This window comes from Gavia stellata, chromosome 28, assembly GCF_030936135.1.
Source record: "Gavia stellata isolate bGavSte3 chromosome 28, bGavSte3.hap2, whole genome shotgun sequence".
Taxonomy (NCBI): domain Eukaryota; kingdom Metazoa; phylum Chordata; class Aves; order Gaviiformes; family Gaviidae; genus Gavia; species Gavia stellata.
Genome location: NC_082621.1, coordinates 2717518 through 2728404, shown reverse-complemented (window position 1 = coordinate 2728404; position 10887 = coordinate 2717518). Strand labels below are relative to the sequence as shown.

Here is a 10887-nt window from a genome sequence, read left to right as displayed (position 1 = left end):
ACCCCGAAAATCCCCATTAGCTTCCCAGGTTCGTTCAGCAGTAAGTAAGGGGAGGGGGGATGCGTTTGTGAGCGACACGGAGAGTTTTGGGGAGCGCTTCAATGCGAAAGGCAGCTCCATGTTGCCAGGCCGTCTTGAATGTCATGGCTTTATTTATTTGTATTCCTTTTTTTAGGGTGTTTTTGTTTTCTTTTTTTAAAGCGTTTGTGCATTTCAGACCTTCTTTGCTCCCGGGGGTAGGGCGAAACACAAAAAACCATTTCCTTCCACCCAGATTTTAAAAACTCGAGCAAGAAAGCAAGCAGACCAAGCTGAAAACAAAACCAAAACAAAGAAACCCCACCAAAAACAAACTTCGCCAAGGTAACCTAGTTGCAGATGTGTATGATGTCTTATTTTATTCAGCAAAAAGTGATTAAAATCTGTTAAAGGATTTAATTAAGAGAATTAAATGAAAAGGAAGGGGCACAAATGAGTTGGAAAAAAGCGAAGCTATTCTAAACGATTAAATCGCCATTTTAACAGTATAATGGGGTTTGCATACTGAAAAGAGAAATCAGAGCTCATATCTCATCAATAATTCATAGGCAAGAGGGATCATTCCGAGGTCAGCAGACTTGTACAGCCCCGGCTCCTCTCTCGGAGGAGAGGGTGAGCATCGCACCGCAACACCCACGGACCCCGGGGGCTGCCGGGTCACCTTTTTAAGGCAAACATAAGCCCGGGGTTGGGGTTTTTAATTCTTTTTTTTTTTTTTAATTTACCAAGCCCCCCCCCCCCCCCGGCCGGGTGTGTTGGTGGCTGGCAGTAAGAGAAGGGGAGGGCTGGAGGGGGGCTGGATGTGGTTCATATTGCTCCAATACAGACACACAGCAACAATGTGGTAATTATGCTTTTGAGAAGCCAAAGGGATCTCCGTGTTTTTTTTTTTTTTTTCTCTTTTTCTTGGCCACAGAAATGAAGGTCGGGCGGCTGCGGCTCCTTATCTGCCTTGGCGGGGAAGGGCTGGCGGCGGGGGCTGGAAGTGGCACTGCTCGGGCTGTAATTCTCCTGTTTCGCTCTATTTAAAGGAAGAATCCGATTATTCACCTATTTCTTTGCCATAGTCCTGTAAATTACTCCAGCCTACACACGGGCACCGTGCCCTCCCCGGGAAGGGAGAGCTTTCGAAGGACGGCAGCCCCTCCCTCCAGCCCCGCTCCCCGAGCCCCCTTCCCTCCCCCACGGCTGAATTTCAGGCGGAGAAATTGAAATTGCTCTTTCTTCCCCCCAGCCCCTTCCCCTGTTTACCCCCCGTCCGACCCGAAGGGAAGGAGCTGCCGGGATTATTTAAACTCCCCTTGGTAAGGGTCTCTCCTCGGCCAGGGAACCCGAAAAGGGCTTTTCTGGGGTTGGGCTGCTCCTCCGGGGATCTCTTTCCAGTCCCGCAATGGATTTCAGAGTGAAATTTTCTTTCCGAGCGTGGCTCTGAGCTGCTTTTTCCCATTCTTTCCTCTCCTAACGTTAAACAAATGGTATTTGGAAGGAGGTTGATAACTTAACTCGAGAGGTGTCCACCCCGCGTGGTTTTTCCGTGTTCTGTTACCCTAAATAGCTTTAAAAAGAAACTATTTTGACAGCCAGCGTTGAAAGAATACGACTAGCGCGAGGGGTTTTTCCACTTTGATTTATCTCTTTTTAACACGTGTATGTATACAGGCGCACAGCTATGGATGTGTGTCCTTCGAGTCAAAACAAGCGGCAGCGCCGGGGCTGTCCCGCGGGGGGTGGTTGGGTTTGGTGGCACTTCGGGGTCTCGTTTCTGCGGGGGGACTTTGCGGGGGGGGGGGGGGGACTGGGGACGGAGCGGGGGGTCAGGCGACCCCGGGCAGGGGGACTCGGCGCTGCCGCCCGGCCTGTAACGCCCCCGAGCAGCCAGCAGAGCCCGCTTCAGACCAAGTTCACGGCCAGCGGGGCCGGGCCGGGCCGGGCCGGGCTGGGGCGGCGGCGGAGCGGCAGCGGGACCGGCCGCCCCGCGTCCCCCCCGAGCTCCGGTCCCCCCCCGCTCCGCTGGTGGCCGAGCGGCGGTGCTCCAAAAATAACCGGAGGAACACCCCTCCTCCTTATCCCCCCCCCCCAAAAACAGGGGAAAGCCAAACCACCAACAAAAAAAATCAGAGCAGGGTGATGACCGCACAGCTCACCTGGGTGAAATCCCAGCTAAAAGAGAAATAATGCAACGCAGCTGTGGTTTAAGGCATTTTTTCCCCCCTCCTGTTCTTTTAAATATAAAAGAGGGGGGGGAGCAAAAGGAAAAAAAAAAAAAAATCAGCCGCCTGAGACAGCAGTGGGTGAGCCGGAGATAAACATCTGATGTTTGCAAAGCTCTGATTTTTTTTGTTCTCCCCTGGGAAGAAAAAAAAAAAAAGTCACGGAAAAATGTCCAGTTTCGTTTTTTTTTTTTTCTTTTCTTTTTAAAGTAAAATAAAGAAAATAGGGAAATCAGCGCCGCACTAGTTTCTAGAGACGTAGACGGTAACTCTGGTCTTGGGGGGCTTGTTAGTACAGCATTATAGCTCGAGGGGTCAAAAAGTTGAGGGTCAAAAGTTTACGCTGTGCGTGACTCAGTCTTGTGTATAACCCTGATAGACTGATGTCAGTGGGAAAAAAAAAAAAGGGGGAGAGAGAGAAAGAAAGCGGGGAGGGGGGGCGAGGTGGGAGGAAGAGTATCGGCTTATGGGCAGAGATGGGAGAGGGTGATAGCGAGGTGGGAGCGAGCTCAGCCGCAAGCCGGAGAGGGGGGGGGGGGGGGGGGGCTGCAGGGTTTGGGGTGGGATGTCGGTAGAAAATAGGGTAGATTGATTTGGGTCTCCCGTGAGGAAACGCCGAGCGACTTCTTAGTATTTTTCTAAGATAACCTCTGAAACGCTATTTGGAGTCGAATTAACAGAATAGAGGGGGAAATGCATTTATTAAATCCAATTACGTGCAGGTCCCTCTAGGATATTAACGCGAGCAGTTAAAAAATAATTTTCATTCCAGCGTCAATTTTGTTTGGATAGGGTTTAAATTATACGGGGGGAAAAAAAAAAAAAAAAGCCTGACACGGTTGGTGAAAATGTGTTCTAACATCTTTCCTTGGAAAGGCTCCCAAGCCCTTGGAGGGGTGCCTGCCTGCCGCCCCCCCGGCGCCGGGCCCCCGCGCCAAGCATTCTTGAATACGTGCTGGCTATGAGTGCAAATACTCACCCCCCAAATAAAAGAATTCCACGAAATAACGTCCGCGATTCACTGTTTGCATTTCTCCCTTAACGGCAGGAAATCTAGAATAATGCTACAGAGGCAAAGTCAAGGGGCTGCGGCTTGAAAAAAGTCCATGTGCGCGTTTAAAGGCGCTTTTAAGCGCCCGTTTCGTGGCTCGCTCCGGTGAAAGGAGCTAATTTTGTTTTGCAGCACGCGTTCCGTCGGAATTTGAATGAAATGTTTTCTATTTCTTGCTTGAAATGTGACTCCGCTCTGGCCGTTGCAACAGTTTAATGAACTGATATAATAAATATTTCCCTTGGCATTTCAAAGTTATTTCTACACTGCCAGACTTTGAACCCTCCAAACTCCAAATATTATTTGCACTGGGACTGGGGAAGATCTTTTCAATAGCTCCTTAAGCAAACAGTCGTAGCAAGGCAAACTCTTCTGGAAAAAAAAAAGGGGGGGGGGAAGCCCTGCAAATTTGCTTTTTTTTTCCCCCCTCGGCTTTTAAATATTTTCAGTGACTAAATACTTGTAACAAGGGTCATTTTTCTTGGAAGAGAAAGAGAGAATATTAGAGCCCTGGGAAAGGCATTCTGGAAAATCCATTTGCTTTCCCGATGCGGGTGTATTCATGGAGTAGGTGAAATTCAAGAGAACCTAAAGCGTTTTGTTTGGCGTGATAAGGCTCGGGTTTAATTAATTGCCATGAATTTGCTTGGTATTTATAAAATATCGCTATATAAGGGCTACCGTTTAGTTGTAACTTGGGTGATCCATCTCTTCGCCCCTGTAATTACTACACTTATCTCTCCAGAACAGTCATTTCTACTCCGGGTTTATAGAACAGGTAATGGATAATAAAGGCCATTTGTTTTCGGGATATTAAAACAAGCAGGTATAATTTCACGGCAATAAAAAAAAATAAACTAAAAAAAATCCCACAACCAAAAACCCACCTCCCAACTTCCCTCCTAATCTCCACTCCCCCCTCGTAACGTTTAACTTTCAATTTAGGGAGGTGAGCTGCGTGTTCCCGGGCGGTGGGTTCCTCCGCGGGATGGAGGGAGGGAGGGAGGGGAGGAGGAGGAGGGAGGGAAGTAAAGGTAGCATTTGCAGGGATATTTCTAATTTATCTCCCTCGGACTCGCCTCGGCCCCGGGCTGGGGGTCTCCAGGCGCTGCCCACCCGCTTCAGGGTGGGTTTTCCTTGGAAGTTGTTGTTGGTTTTGTGTTGTTGTTGTTTTTTTTTTTTTTTTCCCTACTGGACAATCAATTGAATGCGCTTTTTAATCCCGATTTATTTTCCAAATGACCTCTTTACGGCGGGGAGAAAGGCGGGGCTGGAGCTGGCGCTGTAAACGCGGGGATAAGGGCTGAACGCGCAGCCCCCCGCGCAGGGGTGCGCAGCCCGGCCCGGCTGCTGCTGCGCGGGCTTCGGGTCAAAAGAGGATTATTATTTTTTAAAATTAGAAATGAAAAGGCTGCCCAAGGCTGGCTGGGAATCCACGCACGGCTTAAACCTTCGTGTCCCCTCTTGCAGAGCAGGTGTGGGCTCGTTTCCACCCCACCCTGCAGCCGCCCCCCGCACCTTTACGCGGAGGGGGTGAGGCGCCCGTTGCTCCTTAGGGAAAGTCCTGTCCTACAGAAGCACCTCAGAGCTCCGGCGCGCCCCGTTGGCTGCGGGGGGGGGCCGCGGAAAATCCCACTTTAATACACAAATGCGAAAGGGTTGCGCTTCCGAAAGGGGGGCAACAAAAAAAAAAAATTGAAATAAAAAATATCCCCATCCTCACTGCTGCCAGACTCGAGAGGGAGATCTCCGGGGGAGGGGGAATATACAGGGGAAAAAAAATAAAAAATAAAAAAAAGCCGTAAAAATTAAAGGGGGGGGGGCGCGGAGCGGCGCGCAGGGAACGCGGCGCGGGGTGAACCGCGGGTCAGCGCGGCTCTCGGCGGCCGCCGCGCTGCGGACACGCCTCGCTGTTTAACAAAGACTGACAAACTATGAGATTAATACCAAAACTTGCGGGTTTCCCACCCCAAAATGCTCAGAGGGCCTCCCGGCGCTGCCGGCAGCAGTTCCGCTCGCCTTTAAGGACAATGGGGGGTTCCGCGGGGGGGGGGCACCGGCAGACCCCACCAAAGGCAAACAAGGGGAAGGAGAGAGAGAAATTAGTGTCTTATCGAGAAATAATCTCATTGGAAAAGCAACACGGGGGCGAGAGAGGCTAGCCCAGGCGGGGGGGCCGGGGGGGGCGAGGGGGTTTCGGGAGGATTCCGCCCGCAGACCCGCACCAAGTTTGGAGGGAGAGCCCCGACCCCTCGGGGGTCGCTCCGGGGAGAGCACCCGCGTTTTGCCGAGGTAGGTACCGCTGCCGGCGTGACACCTGGGCGGTGCGACCGGGCGGGGGGGCACCCCCCCGCTCAGCACCCCCTCTTTGGGGGCCCCCAAAGAGGCGCTCAGCATCAGGAGCCGTTTAATACCACTCCACCCCCCCGCGCGCTGGCAGGTGCCTTTGGGAGGTTTTTGGGGAGGGTTGGGGGCTCCCCCGACCCCCCTTTGGTGGGGGGGGCAGCCCGGGGGCCCTAGTGACCCCCCCCCGACTGAGGTTGCTTTGAAATGGGGAAGAGCGCGGGTGAAATTTGCTGCGAGGAACTTCCGCGGCGCGGGGCGGTTTCTCAGCGAAAGGTGTGCGGGGGGGGGGGGGGGGCAGCGAGGGGCTGCCTTTAATTTGGGCTCAGAGGCGGCGAGGGGGAGACTGGGGGGGGGGACATTTCTGGTAAACGCTAGGGGTGCTGCTCCGCTCGCGCCGAGCCCTCGTGTCACCGGGAATTAAACCCCATTTCTTTATTATTTGGGTTTAAAGGGGGTGGGAGGGGGGTAAAATACGGCGTGGGCCTAGTTATCGTTCTGCTCCCCGGTGAGGAGATGGCCGCGGCACCGGCTGCGAGGAAATACACGAAAATAAATCAGAGAGGGGATTGGAAAGGAGGAATAAAATTTAAAAGAGAAGAAAAAAAAAAAGAGCTCTAATGGGATTGGTTCTGTAGAATTATTTTACGGCATCCATCTAGGCGTTGTAGAAGTGGATTTGATTTGGCTTCTTACTTTTACGGCAGGTTTTAGAGAGGAAGGTGAATTTTAGAGCTGCTGCCCGCTCCCCAGCAAAGTGGGGGTGCGGGGCTGGGGGGGTGGGAGACTCCCTGCTCCGGGCAAGGGGCGGCCGCGCTGTGCTCCGCGGCTCTTGCGGGACCCCGGGGGTTTGTTTAGGCGTGTCAAATGGTTTGGGGATTGTCCCAAGCGCGTTTGGGTTTATTTCTTAAAATACATCTTCGTTTTTCTGTTTATCCGGGAATTATGCGTTTTATCAGGAAAAGCGACTATTCACCTTCAACTACCTGAAAAATCCCAGGGCATCGTGTGTCCGGGAAAACTGCGGGACATTCGTTCTTGGCCGTAACTATTTTTGGTAGAAAAAAATGCAGGCGTTCGTGCAATATATTTAAGATATTTTTTCAGGAATTTTAATGTGGGGGAAACGCGCCTTTTCTCTGTTCGCCTCTCTGCTGTGGCATTTAAATGCAATTAATTGGGGAGATGCTTGACCAAAAAATGTTCTGCCTTTTGAAATACAAAAAAAAAAGGGGGGGGAGGAGGATGCTATACTTTTAATCTCTTGGGCAACTGTAATTTTAAACGAAATCTCAACATGATGCTACCCTCATTAGTTCCGAATGAAGGTTCATTACCTAGACAGTATGAATATTTTATTGCTTTATATCCCTTTTTCGGAAATGAAACGCCTTTGATCTTTTTCTCGGGTTGTAAAAAGAATTGCCTGTCATTAAAAAAAAAACCTGTCGTCCCATCTGCCTTTACATTCTGTATTTCTTTTCATCTGCTTCTTTCCTTTTTTTCCTCATTTCCCCGCACACGCCCGTATAAACCCAAACCTCGGTTGACCTCCGAGAACGAAAAACGGATGAAATCCTGGCGCTGCGCATCAGGGGCTCATTGGGGGGGGTCCGGGCCGGGGGGGGGACCGAGCCGTGGCTTTTTGCTTTTATTATTTGGATTCCGGTCCCGTCGTGCGTCTATACTTATATTTTCAGTCCAGGAGCTGATTTTTTTTTTAGCCCCGCGGTAAACTAATGCAGAAGAAGGTGGAAAAGCGCTCGTTTGTCTAATCTGGTATCAGCTATTCGGATGCTGAGCTGGTGCTTTAATTAATCGTCTTTCCTCTGAAGGGTGAATCTTTCAACCATCTCTAGATTAATTCTTGATCTCTCGAGTCACAAAACTTTACCCCCCCCGCGCCCCCCTTCCCCAGAAGATAATTATGGCGGTAGGCGAAGATCTCTGACCGAGGAGGACGCATCTGTCTTCTATATGTACCCTGTAGATCCGAATTTGTGTAAAGGAAGTTGGGTCACAAATTCGTATCTAGGGGAATATGTAGTTGACACAAACACTACAGGTCACAATCCCAGAAGGCACTAAAAACCAAACAAAACAAAAAAAAAGCCCCCCCACGAACCCTAAATAAAAGGGTGAAAACAAGGTCTTAACCAGAAAACCGGTTTATAGCTGAAAAGAAATACTTTGGATTTGACCTTAGCTCAACTCCAGCGCTCCTGCGATAAACTTTATCATCACTCCGAGATAAAATCTGAGCTGCGAAGGCTGGGGGGGGGGGGGTTGTGGTGTGTCAGGGGCGTTATTACTGCCATTTGAGAGCCAGGATCCCACTATCGCTCTAGTTTGTGTAATCTCGGCACTGACACCGGAAAAAAAAAAAAAAAAAAGAAAAGGGGGTTATTGCTTTTTTTTTTCCCTGCCGTTTGTGAGGAGCTTATTGCGCGTTTCAGGTTTAAAGACGAATTTGAGGGATTAGGGGTGGCTTTTGAAAGGCTGCTGGTTCGCTCTGGCTTTTAAAGCGTCTTTATGACAAGGAGGGCGAGGCGAAGATGCATTAGGACTTGGGCTAATTCGCTTTTGTAATTGTTCATCAAGTCCTTGATTTCGGGCTCGGAGGACGGGCTCCTTTTTCCAGCGCTGCGTGGGAAAACGGTCAATCTCAGCGCGGCCAAACGTGATTGAGGAGAGCGGGTACCCCGAATTAGCTGATGAATTTCTTATCGATCCCAAAGAAGCCCTATTCATCTCTGCCAGGCTCGGGGCGCAATGTCCCTTCCCGTAGCACCTTAGCGGGGAATGAGATGCAGCCGCCCCCCCCCCCCCGGAGGGACCGCCATGGAGGATGTGCAGTGGCAGCGGCTCTGCGCCGCGGCCCCCAACCCCCGCGAAAATCATTTTTTCCCTCTTTTGTAATTAATTTTTTTGCGGGGGGGGGGGGTGGGTGGGTATTCCCCCGGTTCCCCCCCCCTCGCCCCTCGCCAGGACACACCCCCGAGGGGTGTGGGCCGGGGTGGCGGAGAGGAGCGGGGCGGGGGGGGGGGTCCCGGTTCTCGCCCACGGGGCGCTGCGGAGCCCGGGGCCGGCGGGGCCCGGCGGGGCCGGGGCCGGGGGGCGGCCGGAGGGGAGCGGGCGCCCCCGGCCGCCTCCCCGGGGGTGCCGGGGGCCCCGGGGGAGCCCGGGCTGGGCAGATTTCCTTATCCGGGGCTGGCAGGGCACCTCGCCATTGGCCCGCGCTGTCACATGGACTCCAACTTTGTTCACTTGACAGTAAGTAGGAGGGTTTCGCGAAACAGGAAAACGAGTAAAGGGGGGGACAGGAATAAATTTTAGGAGAGAGAGAGAGATATATTATTTTTTTTTTTCGTGTGTGCAATTCTAAGAAATTAATGGCCATGAGCTCGTTTTTGATCAACTCCAACTATGTGGACCCCAAGTTCCCACCCTGTGAAGAGTATTCCCACAGCGATTACCTTCCCAATCACTCGCCGGAATATTACAGCAGCCAGCGGCGAGAGAGCACTTTCCACCATGAAGCGATGTACCAGCCGCGGTCAGCCTGCAAGGAGCAGCTCTACTCGTCCTGTCAGAGCTCCGGCCCCCCAGCAGCCGTCTTGTCCCCCCGGGGTCGTGTCCATCCTCCGGCCGGACCGCAGAGCCGCCTCTCGGAGCCGAGCCACCCCTGCGAGCCGCTCACCCCCAGCCCACCGCCCTCCTGCAGCCAGAACTCCCTCCACCAAAGCCCTTCCGATTCCTCCTGCAAGGAGCCGGTAGTTTACCCCTGGATGAAAAAAGTCCATGTAAGCACGGGTAAGTGGACTAAAGTGGCTTTGCTTTATACTAAGTAGCACCTCAAAGTCTTGTAGAAATCTTATTGCACCAGTTGTAAAATAACCATTCCTGGAGATTTACGATCGCCTGTTTGCAGAGCGGTATAATTACATCCTCCATAAATTTTTATTGCTCTGCTTGGCCATGTGCCTTTGAAGTCTCTGTTACCATCCTCCTCCAATTTCTTGCAGGCTACTTTTTTTATGGCTGTTGAATCTTCATAAGTTAAGTTTTATGTTTTCGTAATTTGTATTTAAGTGGCGGGTTGAGTAAACTTTTACTATTTTCCCTCCCCCACCTTTTTTTTTTTTTAGTGCGATATTTAATAAAAAGGAGTGTCTGTGTTTGCCTGTTTGCATGTGTGTAGGGGGAACTTTAAAGACCGGGGGATAATAGAGCGGTGCTCAAGTAGAGGGGGGTATAGCGATGTGCATCCACACGCGGAGGGCATGGAAAATGCGTCCAGGGGACCTTATAAAAACGTTTAGACAGGAATACACGTCAAGCGGCGAGGATGGAGGTGGAGATTTGGAGATAGGTTCTGGGTGTATTTTTAGAAGGTTTGCCATGTATTTTTTTGAGTATATCCCCCCACCAAAAGAATGTGTGATGCTTTTTTTGGGGGGAAAGGACCCGTTAAAGGAACAGCTCAGTAATTCTTCTTCTGCTCTTTTTTTTTTTCCCCCTCCCCCTTTTTTTTTCCTTTCCCCCCTTTTTCCTTTTCCTCCTTTGTGTTTGTTCAGTAAACCCCAATTACTCAGGAGGGGAACCGAAACGCTCCCGCACAGCCTACACCAGGCAGCAAGTCCTGGAGCTGGAGAAGGAATTTCACTATAACCGCTATCTCACCCGGAGGCGCAGGGTCGAGATCGCCCACTCCCTCTGCCTCTCCGAGCGCCAGATCAAAATCTGGTTCCAGAACAGGAGGATGAAATGGAAAAAAGATCACAAGTTACCAAATACCAAGATCAGGTCTAATTCTTCCAGCTCCTCTGCCAGCCTGCAGATCCCACAAGGAGGATCTCAAACCCGATCCCATGGACCAGCCACCAGCCTATAACTATTCCTTGGATGGATGGATGGGTGGATGGATGGATGGACGGATGGATGAGTGTGCGCGTTTGTGGGTGTGCGTTTGTGCGTGTGTAGGGAACACATGATAATTGTTTGGTTGGGTTTTTTTTTTTAATGCTCCAAGAAGCAAGGGAAGGAGGGGTACTCTTTATTTATAGGGGGAACAGAGGGAGACTCAGCTGCAACAAAGCAGAGCTGTGCTGCTGCGCCTCTCTTCCATTAAAAGAAGGCTGTAGATAGTAGTTTTCAGATTTGGCTAAGATGGATCCTTGTTTCATCTTTAATCACGCCAAGCTCTGCCCCATTTGTCATGTTTACTCTCCCGTACAAAGGATG

At 51.2% G+C, this 10887-nt stretch overlaps 1 protein-coding gene across 1 annotated transcript; it reads left to right on the top strand.

The window, feature by feature from the left end:
- The first annotated feature begins 8808 nt into the window (after nt 1-8808).
- Nucleotides 8809-10537, top strand: HOXB4 (homeobox B4). Its single transcript, XM_059830268.1, has 3 exons — nt 8809-8916; nt 9030-9456; nt 10221-10537. The coding sequence occupies exons 1-3, from the start codon at nt 8890-8892 to the stop codon at nt 10535-10537; spliced, it is 771 nt and encodes a 256-aa protein (XP_059686251.1). The 5' UTR covers nt 8809-8889.
- Nucleotides 10538-10887: the final 350 nt, after the last annotated feature.